Source organism: Cajanus cajan, chromosome 8 (assembly GCF_000230855.2).
Source record: "Cajanus cajan strain Asha chromosome 8, NIPB_CcT2T_4, whole genome shotgun sequence".
NCBI classification, from domain to species: domain Eukaryota; kingdom Viridiplantae; phylum Streptophyta; class Magnoliopsida; order Fabales; family Fabaceae; genus Cajanus; species Cajanus cajan.
Window position 1 is genome coordinate 52,310,031 of NC_138524.1, and position 20,507 is coordinate 52,330,537.

Sequence of the window (20,507 nt, forward strand, 5' to 3'; positions counted from 1 at the left end):
CATATATTTGAGAATCGTCGATTTAATTAAATGATAGAACAAGGATTTCAATAATATTGAAAGTATATTAAATTCATATAATATTTTTCTCATGTAAAAGTTAAGACGAAAAGGAATGAAAACTATTTACAAATAGCAGTAAATTCAATCCAGTTTTAACTGGATTTTAACTTTGATTCTTTGGATAAATGACATCCAACATAATATCTTTAAAATGTTTCTAAGAACTAAAATAAAATTATTTATTTTCAATAGAAAAATTCTTTAAAATATTTTTAAACTATATCAAAGTACATTTTAGCTTGAAGTTTCGACTCTTATATATTGCAACAAATTAAATATTTTTTTATACATAATTAACACAATATGTAACTCTTCAATTAGAAATAAAATTTATGAATTAAAACTACTTTTATATATATATATATATATATATATATATATATATAAGAATATTCATTTATTTAAAGAATAAGTTTACTTTAATTTAATGTATTAAATAAAATTTATGAATTAAAACCAGGAATAAGTTTACTTTGATTTAATACATTAAATAAAATTTATGAATTAAAACCATTTATGTATATATATATATATATATATATACATATATATATATATATATATATATTTATATATATAAGAAGACTCATTTATTTAAAGAATAAGTTTACTTTAATTTAATACATTAAATAACTTATATTTTTCATTAAATTTCAATGATCAAATTTTTAAATTAAATTTTTTTAATGTATAGATTAAATTTGTAAATTTTAAAAAGATTTAAAAATTATTTAATACTTCATTAAATTTAAATCATAAAATTATTTTATAGGATTATTTAAATTAATAAAATAAAATATTAAATAATTTTTAAATTTTTAAAAAATTTGTAAATCTGATCAATATATTAAAAACTTTAAATTCAATAGAGTAAATTTAAAAAAACTTACTTCTAAACTTATTTTTAGAATAAATAGATCCTCATATATATATATATATATATATATATATATATATATATATATATATATATATAAAGTCTTGTATTATGAAAAGAAGAATTATCTATCGAAAGTATAAACAATACGAAGAAAAACAATTAATTATCGATTGAACAATGATGTCTCGTACGTAAAACATTAAAAACAGAATTTTTGTGAGAAGTATTCTATCCATTATGAATAACTCACGAACGACTACAACAACCATGAAGCAAATAAAACTTTATAAAACAATAATTTAGTAATTCCCTAGATCCACCACATATATAGCACAAGAAACTCTAGAAACTTAAACATGATAATAACTCACCAATACTCATCATAATCAGAAAAATCAGAATCAGAATCAGTGTCGTAAACAACATCTTGAATGTGAGCAATCTTTCCATGGTCTTGGCCTTGTGGTGATTACTGACAGGATGACACTTGCCCTTATGAAGGTAGGTGTCCCTTTTCGTAATATCTTACGACATGACAGAGGTTACACCAAATCTTAGAAAGTCGGTCATTATCGGTGTCCCTTTTCGTAATATTTTACGATATGACAAAGGTTGCACTGATTTTTGTCGAGTATTCCTACCAGTTCTAATATATGTATAGCATATAAGCGCCTTATTATATTTTTTTGTTTATATTTTTAGACAAAAGAAAGGGATTATGACAAAAGGCAAACGAACTATATTTAATTTTTTTTTTCACAAACAACTATGCAACAATCATATGCTCAACCAACGTACACCCACGAACAGTCGCGTATAAATCCATGGTTTGTGGTCTCTGTTCAGAAAAGTGCATTGTACAAGGATGGTTCTAATCTCAATGGTTTCAAGGCCCCCAAGGTGCCCCCATTATAGCGACCCAGTATCTCTGTCGCCGTCACCTGACAAACTCTAAGGTATGTCGTAGTATTTCGGGCTAGAGTAACCGGTTATCATCTTGAGTGTGATTTCCGACAAGGCTCGCAGGCTCCAAGGCCAAACTTGGGCCGGTCGTATGTCAACCACTCCCTATGTTTATTACCCTCATGCCCCCGGGTGTAGGGGAAACTGTTGTGTGCAAAGGATTGTGTACAGTTTTATTCAAACAAGTGCAGAATTTAAATAAACAAACAAACAGATATTAAAGCCAAACAAATAAAATAAATAAAGTAAAGGGGAAAATATTTAAATTATTATTTTTATTTTATTAAATTCATCAATTAAAGGGGCCTGACCCTCTTTAAACGTCCCCAGTGGAGTCGCCATCTGTCGCAACCCGAAAATTTCCGATCTTGCGACCTATGGTTTAGACGTCCTTTTAAAAGTCTCATCAATTAAGGAATGCCCGGATACCAGACTAATCCTTAATTAATGGTTTTGAAAATAGGTTCTATGGAGTCGCCACCAATATTTTACTCAAAACATTGGAAAAAGAAAAGGTTTTTAAAAGATCCAATAATGGCCTTGATAACCAGAATTGGGTTCGGGGGTCGGTTACGTGTAAGGAAGGTATTAAGCACCCTTACAACGCCCTAAATCGGTACCCTATGATAAAGTTAATGCGATAAGAAATAATAAATTAAATATTAGATCCCCTTTTATTGATGATTATTTACATGCTTGAAATTTAAATTATACAATTAATCCTAAAATGTCTACATGATTATTTTTTATTATAAATAATATTTATGAAAAAATAAGAAATAAAAGATAGAAGAGAATTAGCTGAAATACCTCTTGAACGAGCTCTATTAATCTTCAAAGATGGAGATTTGGGCGCTTTTTGGCAACCCTTCACACTACAATGCCTCACAAAAATCTCAAGAAATACAAAGAGAGGGAGAGAGAGAAAAAGAGAGAAATTTCGTGCTCTATGGAGCTCTGGACGAAATTTTCGGGGCCTGGAGAAATGAGCCCCAGCTGTCTATTTATAGACTTCGGGAAGGGGGTCCAGAACGGCCCGTTCCAAGATCGGAACGGCCGTTCTGGATATGGCCGTTGTGTGTTAATTTGGACCCCAGAACGGCCCGTTCTGAAATCAGAACGGCCCGTTCCGGGTAACTGGAACAGCCCGTATTGATTTCAGAACGGCCGTTCTGGGCTTCAAATTAAGCCCCTTTTTTAAAGGTTGGAACGGCCCGTTCTGAGTCAGAACGGCCCGTTCTGGACGACCAGAACGGCCCGTTCCAATCTATAATTTTAGGCTTTTTATAGGCCTCGGAACAACCCGTTCCAATTCGAGAACGGCCTGTTCCAGACTTGGGAACGGCCCGTTCCGATTTTGGAACGGCCCGTTCCAACTTAGGTTTTTTTCCTTTTTTTAAAAGCCTTGGAACGGCCCGTTCTGGACATTGGAACGGCTCGTTCCAATTTTGGAACAGCCCATTCTGATTTTGGAACGGCCCGTTCCGGGCCAATAACAATTTTGGGCCTTTTAAAGCCCCGTCTTCTTGTTGGCTTGTTTCGGGAGCTCCTTCCCTTCACAACAGAGGTCCATGTCCTTGTTTGTATGCCCCCGGACGAAATTGGGTGTCTACATGCTGATGCAACACGGGAAAGTGGTGTCCTATGCGTCAAGGCAACTGAAGAACCATGAGAGGAATTATCCCACTCATGACTTGGAGTTGGCAGCTGTTGTTTTTGCATTGAAGATATGGCGACATTATTTGTATAGTGCTCGGTTCAGCGTCTTTAGTGATCATAAGAGTCTGAGGTATCTATTTGACCAGAAGGAGCTGAACATGAGGCAGAGGCGGTGGATGGAGTTTCTGAAGGACTATGACTTTTAGTTGATGTATCATCTTGGTAAGACCAATGTTGTGGCAGACGCGTTGAGTAGGAAATCCATCCACATGTCGAGTATGATGGTGAGGGAGTTGGAACTGATTGAGAAATTCTGAGATTTGAACCTCGGTGTAGAGTTAGCTCAAGATCACATTAGTTGTGGGACAGTCACCATAACTAATGAGTTCTTGAGGCAGGTTGGACTTAAGCAATTACAAGATGCTGAGCTAGTTAAGCTTCTTGGTTTGTTAGGTACCGAGAAGGTTGTGGGTTTTGAGTTGGGCGGAGATGGAATCTTGAGGTTCAAGGGCAGAATTTGCCTACCTCAGGATACAGAGTTGAAGAAAGTTGTGTTGGAGGAAGGCCATAAGAGTAGACTTAGCATACATCCGGGTATGACTAAGATGTACCAGGACCGCAGGAAGACTTTCTGGTGGCCTGGCATGAAGAGGGAGATAGCTGAGTATGTAGCGGCCTGTCTGACTTGTCAAAAGGCGAAGGTGGAGCATCAGAAGTGGAGTGGGTTGATGCAGCAGATGGAGATTCCGGAATGGAAGTGGGATAGCATTACCATGGATTTTATTGTCGGGTTGCCTAGGTCAGCTAGGAATAGTGATGCTATCTGGGTGATTGTAGACCGGTTGACCAAGTACGCACACTTCTTGCCTGTCAACATCAAGTGGTCCTTGGAGAAGTGACGCAGTTGTATGTGAGGGAAATAGTACGGTTGCACGGGGTGCCTTCCGGTATTATTTCAAACAGAGATCCGAGGTTCACTTCCAGATTTTGGCAGAGTCTACACCAGGCCTTAGGTACGAAGTTGAAGTTGAGCTCTGCTTATCATCCACAAACGGATGGTCAATCAGAAAGGACAATCCAGTCCTTGGAGGATCTGCTTAGGGCTTGTGTGTTAGACCATTTGGGTAGCTGGGAAGAGGTCCTACCGTTGGTTGAGTTCACCTATAGCAACAGCTTTCACGCAAGCATTGGGATGGCACCATTCGAAGTGTTGTATGGCAGGAGATGTAGGACTCCTCTGTACTGGTACCAGGATGGTGAGTCAGTGGTGGTAGGTCCGGAGCTAATCCTACAGACTACTGAGAAAGTGAAGATGATTCAGGAAAGGATGAAGGCTGCTCAGAGTAGGTAGAAGTCGTATGCTGACAAGAAGAGGAAGCCTTTGGAGTTTGCTAAAAGGGAGCATGTGTTTCTGAAGGTGACTCCGACTTCTGGTGTGGGTAGAGAACTGAAGGCAAGGAAGTTGACACCGAGGTTCATGGGTCCCTACCAGATCATACAGCGTGTGGGTCCGGTTGCCTATCGGTTGGCTTTGCCACCATCTCTTTCAAACCTGCACGATGTGTTTCATGTCTCCCAGCTGAGAAAGTACGTCCATGATCCGAGTCATGTGATGGAGTTGGATGATGTACAAGTGAAGGAGAATTTGACGTATGAGAAGTTTCCAGTAGCTGTAGTTGATCATAAGCTGAAGGAGTTGAGAGGCAAGTCCATTGCCCTGGTAAAGGTGTTGTGGGATGCAACTACCGGTGAGGCTACCTGGGAGGTAGAGCAGCAGTTCAGGGAGCGTTACCCGTTTCTCTTCCCAAGTAAGTCTGTTTTCGGGGACGAAAACGTTTTTTGTTGGGGAGGTTGTTAGACCTCTATCTGTCTTTTTCTTTTTCCTTCCCCGGGACCCTACCCTCTCCCTCTCATTTTGAACTGAATTCACTTTCTTCATTCTCTAAAACTCTCTCTTTCCCTTTTTGCTTGAACTCAAGGTGGTGGTGCTGAGTAGTAGGGAGTACTAGCTGGTGTTGGATTCCTCTTCTCCTTTCTCCGTCATTCAAGCTCACTTGTTCTCTCTTCTTCTCCATTCAAGCTTCCCGGAGCTCGAAATCTTCACCCGAGGTAAAGGAAGCTAGTCATTCTGTTTTATTTGGCTATGGACGAGTTCAGAAACTCATTTGTTACACGATGATTTCTGGATTTCTGAGTTAAGATTTCTGAAAATGGGTTTTTGGGAGGGTTTCGGAGTTAAATAAATTTTTGGGGTTTTGATGATTTCGTGTTTGCATGTCGAAAATGTATCATTTTTATTGATGTTTGATGAAAGAGAAAGCTTGTGGATAGTTTGCATGTTAGATTTCTGTTGAGTTATACAGGTTTTGGTCAAACTTTTTGAAAATGGAGTGTTGCTGCTGAGCTTCGCGCTGAGCGCTGTTCATCGCGCTGGGCGCGTGGCCACCAGGGGACCCCATTTGGCCAAGCTCGCTGGGCACAATCATGAGTGCGCTGGGCGCGCTTGAGAATGTGGGTCTCTGGTTGGCCCGAGCAGAGCGTGACTTGGACCGCGCTGGGCACGATACTCGTTGTAACTTGCTTTTGGTTTCTTGAGGCTGCGCTGAGCACGACCCTTGTCGCGCTGGGTGTGAGACTCCTTGGGAGTCTCTGCCTTGAGGGCGCTGGGTGCAATTTCGAATTGCACTAGGCACGAGACCAAGGGGTGGTCCCTGCCTTCCCCGCGCTCAGCGTTGGGTTCGGTACGTCGGGCGCGTGAATCTCCTTTGAGTCTCTGCCTGGCCAACACTGGGCGCAATGGCCATTGCGCGAAGTGCGAGAAAGCCTTGGGTTCTCTGGCTGAGTCCCGTCGGGCGCGGGCACACCTGCGCTGGGTGCGTGGGGCACGCTGGTGCTTTCTGGTTGCGCTGCGCTGGGCGCAACCACGTATGCGCTGGGCGCAACCACGTATGCGCCGGGCGCGGAGATGAGATTGTTGTGTATGATGTTTTATGTTGAGTTGAATTGAAATGGAAGGTTATGAAATGATGTCTAGTAGATAATGTTGTTGTTGATATTAAATTGTATCTGATGAATGTGTTGAGAAGTGGTGTTGTGTTGTAGATGATATGTTGAACTGTGAAGCTGATGTGATGAGTTGTATAGTTGTGCAGTGTTATGTGATGACTGAGTTGTTGTAGGCCTAAACGGCTGAGTTGTTGTAGGAGGGTTGAGTTGTTGTAGGCCTAAAGGGCTGAGTTGTTGTAGGCCTAAACGGCTGAGTTGTTGTAGGAGATCTCCGAGTTGATATGCGTGACGACGCATTGCATGCTTATTGATGATCATGTTGAGAACCGATGGGATGTATGTTGATGAAGTGTTGATAGTTGTAGTTTTTTTTATATTTCCTAAATCTTTCTATATGTTGTTCCTTTTTATGCTAGCTTACCCTTTGTGTTTCCATGTGGTTGGACTGCTATGATCGTACTATGTACGGGAGCAGAGCAGGGATAGGTGGTGGATAGTGGCGAGTCGGTAGCTGATGGATGGAGCTGACTTATATGGAAGTTTTGTTTGTTTTGGTCACTTGGCATTGTGACTTTTGATGAAATTCTTGTATTACATGCCCTAACTCTAGTCGGACTCGGGACATATGTATATATTTATATTCTAGACTCTATATTTATATATTTGTTCTACTCTGTATAGTGTTTCCGGTGTGTTATGGTGATGAGCGTAGTGGCCAGCCGGGTCGTTACATAAAACAAAGGCAAAAATTTCAATATAGAGTAGTAATTATAAAATTATATTAATTAAGTTTCATTTAACATAATTTTAAAATAGAGTAAAAATTACATAATATCAAATAAATTTTTAAAAAATAAATTAAATTTCTAGAAATTTAAAGTAAGTATAAATACAGGACAAGTAAATTTATACAAATTCTGGCCCTCATATCCGATTTAATAAATTGCATATTACTTATACTTATATTCATACTCATATTTGATCAAACTGAATATTTTTCGTCAAAATTGAAACAAATCCTATATATATTACCCATGAATAAGAATTCACTTATTCTCATTCTTATATATAAATATATTATCTAGCCTATAATTATTTCTAATTTCTACGATACAATAATATTAATAAATACAAATATTTCAATCCCTGCAATTACATATCTAATTTCCTTGTTTCCGTTAATATGGACAACAAAAACCAGCTATATATAAAATGCATTCATTCAAGACATAAATATTTAAGATAATTAAATTAAAAAAAATATTGTAACTTGTTCCTTCCTGAGGTAGATATAAGGAATTAACTTGGAAAACAATGCTTTCTTGATGATAATCTTTGAATTAAAACCTTGTGAGATAAATTTTTATAAGATATTTATTTATTTATCTTGTAAATTTAGGATCTTCACTTAAGAAAAATAATTAAAAGAAGAAAATTAAGAATTTTGGTAAATTACAAATTTAGAAAATGTTAAAAGCATGAGATCCTATGTAAATTTTTTCAAATAATAAAGATATGAGATCCTAGGTTTTAATTTTTTTAAGGAAGGTCTCAAGTGCAAATATGTAGATAAAAGAATGTAATTGGAAAGAGATATTCTACTAAAAATAATCAAGATTTAAATATATTTTTAGTCTCTAAAATTTACGATAAATTTATATTTGGTCCTTTTTTAAATTTAAAATTATTATTTTTAGTCCTGTAATTTTTAAAAATTTTGTTATAGTCCCTCAAGTCACCAATAATATATTTGAAAATGACAGTTTGAAATAATTATACACTATCAACGACGGTGTTTAATAAGATATTTTTACTAACAAAAATATCCATAACTAGATTTTATGCAACATTAATAGATAAATTTTTTAACAAAAATTTAAGTATAAAAATTAGAGCAAAATTTTTTAAAATTACAAGATTAAAAAGATCAATTTTAAATTTCAAAGACAAAAAAAAATAAATTTATCTTAAATTTAAAAAATAAAAATATATTTAAGCTAATAATCAATTAATGAAAATTAATTATCAACGACAAAAGTAGGTATGTTACACTTTTAACATGATAACAAATAAAATAATAGTGATATAGATTTTTTTATATATATAATCATAAGAATCGATAAAAAATAATTTAACTTAATGTTGAATGTGTGCGCAAATGTTGTTATTTACTTATAAAGCATGAAACGTGTTTTTTTTTTTTTCTCGTGATTCAAGAAAAGGGTTGGGGAAAAAAACAATGATCCTTTCTAGGTTCTGCACTCAAGGTTGAAAAAAAATAACAGTTGCTACAAAAATTGAGAATTTTGAGAGTTAGAGCTAGTCGTATGTATATATTTGAGAATCATCAATTTAATTAAATGATAGAACAAGAACAAGAATTTCAATAATATTAAAAGTATATATTAAATTCATATAATATTTTTCTAGCTCTTGTAAAATTTATGACGGAAAGGAATGAAAACTATTTACAAAAAGCAGTAAATTCAAACTAATTATAAGTGAATTTTAACTTTGATTCTTTGGATAAATGACATTCAACATAATAACTTAAAAAAAATTAAGAGCTTCTTTAGTTTAAACAAATGTTATTTATTTTCAATAAAAACACCCTTAAAAATCTTTTAAAACTATATCCAAACAAATTTTAGGTTAAAGGTTAGACTCTTATATTGCAACAAATTAATTTTTTTTTTATTACTCAATGTGTACCTCTTCAATTAAAAACAAAATTTATACTTATATATATATATAGGAGGATCTGCTTACTGCAAAACTAAGTTTACATAAATTTATTCTGTTTATAATTTTAACCATTTAATTGTTGAATTTAAAGTTCTTAATACATAGATCAAATTTACAAATTTAAAAAATAATTAAAAATTATTTGATATTTTATTTCATTAATTCAAAATACTTCAAATGAATGGATAATTATAAATTAATTTTATATATTAATTTGAATTAATGAAACTCGGTATCAAATAACTTTTAAATTTTTTTAAAAATTCACAAACTTAATCTATACATTAAAAACTTTAAATTTAATAGTTGAATTATAAAAATTTAATGTAGGAGATACATTATTGAATAAATCTAAAAAGATATATTCTTAGAGTAAATAGGTTCTTTTCTATATATTAAAAGCCTTGTATTGTGAAAAGAAGAATTATCTCCATAGAAGTCGGCTATATAAACAATATGAAGAAAAACAAAATTAGTTATCAATTGAACAATATGTCTCGTACGTAAAACATTGCAAACAATTTTTTTTGTGAGAAGTATTCTGTCCATTATGAATAACTCACGAACGACTACAACAACCATGAAGCAAATATAACTTTATAAAACAATAATTTAGTAATTCCCTAGATCCACCACATATAAAGCACAAGAAACTCTAGAAACTTAAACATGATAATAACTCACCAATACTCATCATAATCAGAATCAGAATTACCGTCGAAAACAACATCTTGAATGTGAGCAATCTTTCCATGGTCTTGGCCTTGTGGTGAGCCGCAACACTGTTTGAGCAATGGACTGCCTGAAATTCTGAGAAGTGAAATGGATTGGGGTAGACCATTGTCTGGTAAGCATTGGATGTTGGGACAGTGTCGAAGAACCAGTTTCTGGAGAGAGGAAAGTTGGCAGAGACCCTTTGGTAAGCATTGCAAGTTGGAACAATCTCGAACAATCAATTTCTTGAGAGAAGAGAGTTGGCAGAGATCCTCTGGTAAGCAATGGAGGCTTTTGCAGTTTATTAGAACTATTTTCTCAAGAGATGAGAGGTGGAAGAGACCCTTGTAGTCTACATTTTTAAGATTTTGACAATTCTCAATCCATAGAGAAGTAAGAGAGACTGGCAACAAACCTTCATCGGGAAAACACTCAACATGATCCAATTTCTCTATATACAAGTATTTTAAAGAGGGATTGGCAACCAAAGCACAAGCCTCTTTTATTGAGGCCATAAGTTTGGAGCAATTGAGGAGAGACAAGGATTTTAGATTTGGTGGGAAACCTTTGTCAGGGGGTAACTCAAGTTTTGGACTATCTGTTATGCATAGATCTTCAAGAGAGGGGAGGGAGATATGCATGCATTGAGGCAGTGATTCAAATTGAGGGCACTCCCAAATTTTCAAATTCTTAAGATGATCATGAATGTGTTCCTGTGAAATGATCCGTAGACTATGACAACGACCAAGCTCAAGTGACCTTAATGTTGGGAAGATATCGAGGGGAAAGGTCATTAGGGATTTACCACTCATTTTCAATTTTTTAAGGAAATTGTAGCAACGATTCATGGGAATATATACATGTAGGCCAAAATAAGCATCCAAACATTCAATTGAAGAATCACATATGATGTTCCCAATCCATTCGATCAACCACGCTTCCATTTTGTGTCCACATATATCAATGTCTGACTCTTTTCCTTCATAGAAAAGCTTTCCTTCAAAAAGTTGCTCACAAGAAATAATACTTAGTCTCTTTAAACAAAGGAGTTGCTTTGGCAAATGACTTTTCAGCTCGGGACAATAAATTATAGAAAGATTTTGAAGGCGTGGAAAAGCACCCGTCACATCTTCACATTCCCATTTTTCCCAGTTCTTCATACCGGAGATACACAATGATTCTAGAGATGGAAATGAAGAAGATTTACTCCCATAAAAATCAACATCAATACTCACTATCTTATCAAGCCTATTAATTTGCAAGAACTTGAGAAATGACAAACGTCCAAGGGGAGGCAAACGTTGGCAGAATTTACAACCTTGCAACCTTAAGGAGACTACGTTCGATAATGAATTATCGAATAACCAACTTGGAAATTGTGTACCTCTATACCCCTTAATTAACAATTGCTCCAAGTGTTTTGGCGGTTTTAGATTATCAATTATAATCGCATCCTCTTTCCTTGGATCATCAAGGATCAATTTTTGGTCCCATACTAAATCTATTTCAACAAGCTGTGTTTTATTTGTCAAATCCAGAGCTAATGCCTCTGACGGGTTCTGAATATTTTGTAGATTCCTAATTTGCAGTCTTCCATGGAGATTGAGTTCTCCTAATTGTTGAATAGTGAACCCTTTACTTTCTCCAACACAAAATGAACTCATTAATATTTGAAGGTTTTTCAATTGTCCCAAACGTGTTGGCACTTCTCTCAAGTGAGTGAAAATCAATTCAAGGCGATGCAACTTGATGAGTTTATGAAAACTTGAGGGAAGCTTCTTCAAATATTTACAATTGTTCAACTTTAATATTTGCAAGTTAGAGAGTGAGCACGTTGATTCAGGTAGCTCTTTCATGTCAGTACAGGAAAGGTCTAAGGAACAGAGATGCATAAGATTGCCAACAGAGTCTGGCACCTCTGATAGGACATAATGAGACAAAGATAAGAAACGTAAGAACTTCAACTTGGAGAACAACTCATGTAACGACATCTTGCAATCCCAAACATGAAAAGGTGTTGGCATAAATGTACGTAACCTTTCAATATCATGTAAAGTTTCGTACCCATCAAAACATTGAAATGACAAATGACGAGTTGTTTTTGGTATACTTTTTCCATGATCAACTTCTAACCTGAAACAAATGTCCTTGGAAACATATGTTGCCAAATCATTTAGAAGGTCATGCATGACAAAACGCTTTTTGTTTTCACTTGATTGTTGAAAGAATGACCTAGATAATAGATCATTGAAATATTGTTCACCAATTTCTTCTGGACTTTTACTTTGTTGAGAACATTCTAGAAATTTTTGAGTCATCCAAACCTCAATTAAAAACTCCTTGTTAAACAAATAATCTTTTGGAAATAAAGAACAGTAAGCAAAACATCTTTTGAGATGGGAAGGAAGGTGGTGATAACTCAGTGCTAAAGCAGGCACAATATCACTATTCTCCAATTCCCATATATCGCTTTGCAATACGTTTTTCCATTCCAAAACAGGCTTGTTGTGTAATAAACTTCCCATTGTTTTTAAGGCAAGAGGAAGTCCATTACATTTTTCAACTATCTTCATGCCAATCTCCTTGAAGTCTGGACTTGGGGAAGGATTAGCATTTTGGAATGCATGTTTCTCGAACAACTGCCAACAATAATCTTCTTGTAATTGTGTCAAGAGGTGTTCTTTTGACCTTATGATAGAAGCAACATTCTTGCTACGTGTTGTAACAAGGATCCTACTTTCCTGAGCCCCACAATCAATTAGAGGAGTATGCACAGCTTCCCATTTATCTCTCTTTTCATTCCAAACGTCATCTAAAACAAGGAGAAATTTCTTTCCAGACAATTTTTCTTTCAATCTTTCTTGAACCATTTGTAAGTCTCTACTATCATCAGTTGATTTAGTGATTGCCTCTAGAATTGTTCTTGTTACCTTAAAAACATCAAAATCATCCGAGACACAGACCCAAGCTTTGATATCAAATTTACCCTCTAGCATTGGGTCATTGTATGCATGTTGGGCAAGTGTGGTCTTACCCACCCCTCCCATGCCCACAATAGAAAGTATTGATAACTTGTTATGATTGTCTGTGTCAGATGTGAGCCAACTAAAGATGATTTTTTTGTCATCATCTCTACCATAAATAACACTTTCAATGATGAAAGATGTTGATGGCAGTTTTTGTGACACACAACTAGGCTCTTTGGAGCCTAGTTTGGGTTTCAAACCTAGATGAGTGCCTTCATTAGCAAGCTCATCTAAGTCATCAAGGATTTGTGTCATCCTGGTTTCAATTTCATTTTCATTATTGAACAAACTGACAGGAGATATAGAGAAATTGAAATTCCACACCTTGTCTTCAATGCTTTGAGCCTGAGATTCAGCTTCCACTTGGCGTTTGGAGAGTTCATAAATTTCATCCAGCAAATCCTCAGCTTCAAACACAGCATCTTTGACATCAAGAAGCCATGCTCTCACACGTTGATCTCTGAACTGTTGTAGTTCTGCATCATCAGCAAGAGCATCGATGGATCGCAGCTTTCTCTTCAACTTCTTCAAAAGGTTCTCATCAAGTTTTTTTTTACGAAAGAAATCCAAAACTTGAGGAGAAGCAAGTCTGTCAAATGCAACCTGAAGGAAAGCAGAAAGAAAAGCACCACCAACCAATGTTGCTGCCATGTATGGTAAGAATTAAGAAAATGAGTAATTAATTTGAAGAACAAGTTATGTGAATGACTATAACAATGCATTGCAGTTTTAATATACTGATGAAATGAGTTATTGATGACTTGACTTTAAGTCAATAAGTCAATAAAGTTACCCATATTACAATATTTTAATAAATATTATGGGAAAAGGAAAAACAAATGTGAAAAGAAAAAGAAATAACACTGCAGCATGCCAAAATCAGAAATAACTGTAAAATAATATTATCATAGTATAAAATGAATAAAACTGATAAATATTTTAAAAATTATAAATTACATTTGTAAAATAAGAAATGATACTAAATAAATTTATTAAATTTTGGCCATGAATAATAGTTATTATTATATTAAAATAAAAAAGTAAACATATTTTACTAAAATAGACAATATTGCCATTTTATTATTGGTTACAATGATTTTTTTTTTGTTAACAACCACTGTATTATTACTCATTAGCACAATTTGGGAATAAAGATTTTTAAACAATAATATTTTTAAAAATTTCTCAAAATATTGAAAAAATAAAAATTATTTATCTAAATTCAACCATAAGAATGACAAGACAGATAGTGATCCCTTTTATCAGTTTATATATTATAAAAGTATTCATTTATCTGATATCAATCAAATAAAATATATATATATATATATATATATATATATATATATATATATATATATATATATATGAATGAATGTTTATGAGTATTTATATATAAATTAATATTTACATGAAAATATTATTTACATGAAAGCGTGAAAGTGAAACTACCAAGAACTTGCGTCTACCATCTACTATCAATAAACAAAGTAGACTTGACTTTGAGTCTAACATTTTATAGTTTTGTATTTCATAATATAAATAAAAAATAATCTATCATTATAGTAGGCTTACTGTTTATACACATACTTTATCTTCCATCCACTTTCTGTCTCATTTTTCTATATTTCACACTTTATCATATCTATTATCACATCAATTAATTATTTTTTTTCTTTCTAATTTTATCTTCTATTTAACCATTTTCTACTATATCTATTAATAAGAAAAAATGATTGAGCCTCGAAATACATCCGTCAAAATTCATTCCGAAAGATTAATATAATAATTTGAATTATAAAATATTAAATTAAATAAGTATTTTACAATAAATTTATTTAAAAATATTAATATTTTAATATTCAAAACGTTTAGAATACATTTTCGGGCTGTATATTATTGCTCATTAACAAGTCTTAATAAATATTACAATATTTTAATAAATATTATGGGAAAAGGAAAAACAAATGTGAAAAGAAAAAGAAATAACACTACAGCATGCCAAAATCAGAAATAACTGTAAAATAATATTATCATAGCATAAAATGAATAAAACTGATACATATTTTAAAAATTATAAATAACATTTGTAAAATAAGAAATGATACTAAATAAATTTATTAAATTTCGGCCATGAATAATAGTTATTATTATATTAGAATAAAAAAATTAAACATATTTTACTAAAATAGACAATATTGCCATTTTATTATTGGTTATAATGATTTTTTTTATTGTGTTAACGAGCACAATTTGGGAATAAAAATTTTTAAACAATAGCATTTTTAAAAAAATTTCAAAATATTAAAAAAATAAAAAATTATTTATCTAAATTCAACCATAAGAATGACAATGAAACATGGGACAGATAATAATCCCTTTTATCATTCTATATATTCATTTATCTGATATCAATCAAATAAATAAATAAATAAATAAATAAATAAATAAATATATATATATATATATATATATATATGAATGAGTATTTATGAATATTTATATATAAATTAATATTTTTTAAATATAAAGTTTAAATAAGATCAAAATAAAATAAAATTAAAATTAATAATTTTAAAATATATATTTATAATAAAAACTAATTTGAAATATATGTGTACTAAAAGATAGTTATTACATATATATTGGTAATAAAATAAATTAGAAAAATTTAGGTTAAAAACTAATTTTAGTCCCTTATAATAATTGTTTGTTTCAATTTAATCTCAATTTTATTTTTTGTCTCAATTTAGTCTCTAATAAGTTAATTAGTTGCAATGTCGGACTTCCATCCAAATTATTTAAACAGAGTTAACTATTGATCACGTGGAAGCTACGTTGATGCCACGTGGATGTCAAATTTTGTCATGCATCTGGAACCAGAATGACCCATTTTGAAACTGGAAGAGTCGTTCCGATTGCACTCATGATGTGTAAATTTTGCATCTGGAACGACCCATTCCAGATACATTATTTAACACCAATGCGTGCATCAGAACGGGCCGTTCTAAAACCAGAATAGGCCGTTCTGAAACCAGAACAGGTCGTTCTAGATTCCAAATGAACCGTTCTAGATTCAGAACGGGCCGTTCCAGAACGCCAAACAACATAATGCACCAGTGTGGTTCAAAAATCGAAAGCAAACCATTTACACACACAATTTTTTTTATCTAAAAAATGATATATTTTAAAAAATAAAAATTATATTCTAATATATATATATATATATATATATATATATATATATATACTTATTTATTTATTTAAATTATCGTATGTATAAAATATAATTTTCGAGGAACTATTCATTTATCTTATATTTGTCAAACTTTTGTACTTTCTATATATTGTTTATGTTGATAAAAAAAAATTAAAATTGTAAAAATTTATATCACATTAAAAACATCTTTATGTGATAAATAAATTAAACTTAATTTTTATTGTAACGTAGCAAGTTGTTTTAGAAAGTCCAATATAGGTGATTTAGTAGCCCAGAACGGGCCGTTCCCAATCTGGAACGGGTCGTTCCAGGCTATTAAATTTACCAATAATTCGTGGTTGAGAACGGGCCGTTCTGGAGGGAGAACGGGCCGTTCCAAATTCTAGAACGAGTCCTTCTGGTTGGAGAACAAGTCGTTCTGGTTGGAGTACGGGGCGTTCTAGATGCAGAACAGGCCGTTCTGGATGAGTACCAGAACGGGCCGTTCTGATTTCAAAACGGGTCGTTCTGCAGGTGGGTTTTGCACATGATGAAGGAGTACAGAACGGGCCGTTCCGAATTTGGTACAGGTCGTTCTGGCCATTCCGGAATGTCTATAAATAGGGGTTGTGGGCCTTGAGGAGAATGTGAGTTTTTAGAGAGAAGTTTTAGAGAGAAGGTCTCTGGGTCTGTGAGCTCCTTTCTCTCCCAAATTTCTCTGTATGATTCCTTTTCTTCTCTAGACCACTAATGCCTTCTGTCATTTCTTGAAATTCATATTAGAAAGCTTGATTTGGGTGGATAGAAGTTCTAAGTTGAGCCTCGAAGGAAAATTCTACTTTTGTTCAGTTTTTGGCTATTTGAGCCAATCTTCAGGTGAGGGAAGCTAGAATGTAGGTTGTTTAATTTTAGGAGAGTTAGGGAAGCTTTATGTGTGGTGTTCTTTTGTTGAAATAGTTGAGTTGTTGAGTGCTTAAGTTGATTTATGCTGTTTATATAAGTTGACATGATAGATTAATTTTAATATGTTGTATATTGCTGAAGTTGTTTATAAAGTTATTAAGTTACATTAACTGTATTTTGGAACCAGAACGGCCCGTTCCGGATTCAAAACAGGTCGTTTTGGTTCCACATGCATGACAAAAATTTGATATTCACGTGGCATCTACGTAGCTTCCACGTGGCATCCACGTAGCATCCACATGACTAACAGTTAACTCCGTCTAAATAATTTAGACGGAAATCTGACATTGTAACCAATTAATTATTAAAGACTAAATGAGACAAAAAATAAAAGTGAGACTAAATTAAAACAAATAATTATTATAAAGAACCAAAATAGGTTTTTAGCCAAAAATTTACATTATATGTATAACTAGATCTGAATGATTTTATAAAATAAAAGAAAGATAAAATTAACATTTTATGAAAATATTGAATTCCAGTTTAATTGTGAGTGAAGAAGGTTTGTGTGTGAGGTGGTGGAACAGGTTTTTCATAAAATTAAATTTATACACTAAAAAAATATATATCTTCTTTATATATTACTATTTTTTGTCTCCGTAAAAAAAAATAGTGTTTCTATAAAGGGATGGGTAGTTATTATTTTTAAAAAGGTAGTTATATATATAAATATATATATATATATATATATATATATATATTATTTCTATTTTATCCTTAAATATAAATTAGTGAGAAAAAAAATAAAATACAACATAAAGGTATAATATACTAGCACTCTAACTTTTTATATTAATAAACTGTTGAATTAACCATCTAAACATTTACTTTAATTTAATTTGATCTTTTAAGTTTTTTCTATAATATCATAATTCATAAAGGCTGAAATTAAAAGTTATAACTTATAAGACGGTAATATTTATTTTTCTAATAAGCTGTCTATAATATGGTTTGTTTTAATTCTAAAAATAAATCTCATAAATACACATTTTTTTCTTCTACATGACCAAAAATAAATAAATAATAATAATAATAATAATAATAAAATGAAGTTGTAAATAAAAAAAATTATAAACCAAGTGTTTTTTTTTTCAAAGTATAAGAAAATAAAATTAACAACTAAATTTTTTCTTCTCTCAGTTTTTAAACTGTCGTTAAATTAAGTGTTAATAAACGTATTTATATTTCTTTATTTTCATCTGAAAAGTAGTTACTAAAAAGTAGTTTATAGAATAGTTTTGAAAAAAACAAAAAACAAAAAAGCCTTGAACCCATTATATTAGGATATTATTTACATGAAAGCGTGAAAGTGAAACTACGAAGAACTTGCGTCTTAAAAAGAATCATAGTGTTCACACTTAAAACTCTTTGTCCCTTTTCAAAAGATATGTCTTTTACGAAAGTTAAGTGCGTTTGGTCAACTTTGGTGGCTAACTAATCAATAAATAAACTCAACTTATCTAATAATGCATGTATTTTTCTTTATAGCTTCTTTTTAATGCTAAACTTTTAGGAATAGTGATAAAGTAGTTCAACAACAAACTAATTATTAGCTGTTTATGTGATCCAACTCAAACATAATTATTTATGCATAAAGATATCACTAAAAAAAAGTATATATAAAAATAAAAAAAAAGCTGCAGTTTGTCACGGCTAATACAGTTTCTGATAACTAAAAATCTCCACAAAATATTTTTCCTGAAAGCTAAAAGAGCTGTAACATTTACAAATGTCAGAAATTGATTATGACAAATTTAAATTAGTTGCTTCTAAATTTGCCTTAAAAAATATTGGCTAAATTATATTTTTATTTTTTCTATTTTTTATTTATGTTTTTAATTCTTCTATTTTAAAATAAATATATTAATTCTTTTATCTTTTAAAATACAAAATTTAGATTCTATCATTAATTTAATATTTTTTATCGTTAAATTTAAACATTATTCAATGATTTATCATTATTTAAGTTACATGACATTTATTAATATAATATATAAAAATAAAAATAACATGCAAAAGATTCTATTTTTATATATTTTTACGAGTGATAAAAATTTATTTATATATTTTTTAATTTTTTATTTTTAAATATCATGTTATTAAATATTATACCACTTAATATTATGTTAGTCCAAAATTACTGTACCATTCTAGGTGCATACACCTATAAAATATATATTATAACATTTATAATAAACCAATTTTTAAGACAGGGTGTACTAAAAATTACAAGAATAACTTTACTTAACTTTGTGAGCATGATAGTCACAAACATCTCACATCTATAAAGACAAGTGAGCTTGAGGATGATAATCAGATTACAAAGCATTCCAATTCAGAAGGAATGTTGAGAAGGGAAAGCAGTATAAAATCAAATCTCGACGAGGAATCACTGGAAAAGATTGTAGAGTCGTACTCTATTGATAATTCAAAATTCAAAAATTGTGGAACATTGGTAGTTGATTCTCCTGTCGGTACCACTCCAGTAGATGTTTCTTTAGAACCTGTTGAAGTATGTGTAACACCTTGAAGTTCTTTCTTCAAATCATCATGGTATTGCTGCTCCAGGATCATCATCTGCAATGCAATCATTCAAATGTAAAATACATGAGTATCAGAGTTTACATAAAATGATCCACTCCCATTATGCCACTATGATCGGAGCTTAAGTACTATGGACTGCCCAAGTCCCACATTAAGTAGAATAGGATGTTTGTTAGAGTACTAATACTTGATTCTCCTCCTTAATAGCCATCTTTCAAGAGAGGGTTCCCCAAATGCTTGGATACTTTTATCAAGAGATTTTTCTAATCTGTTCCCTTAGGTTAATTAATGATTGTGTCAAGAGAACTAAATTGTGGAACTAATTTTTTTTTAGACTTAAATATGTTTTTAGTCCCTCAAATTTAAGGTAAATTTACTTTTAGTCCATCAAATTAAAAAATTATCTTTTTAGTCCATGTAATTTCAAAAAATCTTATTTTAATCTTTATTTTCAAATATTTTTTAGAGTCTGTCAAATATTGTTGCACAAAATTTACCTACTAATGTCTCTATTAGCAAAACCATAACATTAAACTAAGTTGATTTTGCACAACTATATCAATTTGTCACTTTTAGATGTTACTAGTGATTTAAGGGACTAAAACAAGATTTTTAAAAATTACAAGATTAAAGAAAACAATTTTACATTTGAGGGACTAAAAATGTATTTATTATAAATTTAAGAAACTAAACATATTTAAGCCTTTTTTATTTTACATAAATGCTTTAGATTATGCATTGTATT

At 32.0% G+C, this 20,507-nt stretch overlaps 1 protein-coding gene across 1 annotated transcript; it reads right to left on the reverse strand.

Annotated features, from left to right (window-relative positions):
* Positions 1–9,996: 9,996 nt before the first annotated feature.
* Positions 9,997–13,755, reverse strand: LOC145950528 (putative disease resistance RPP13-like protein 1). Its single transcript, XM_083061620.1, has one exon. The coding sequence runs from the start codon at positions 13,705–13,707 to the stop codon at positions 9,997–9,999; it is 3,711 nt and encodes a 1,236-aa protein (XP_082917746.1). The 5' UTR covers positions 13,708–13,755.
* Between the last annotated feature and the right edge of the window lie 6,752 nt (positions 13,756–20,507).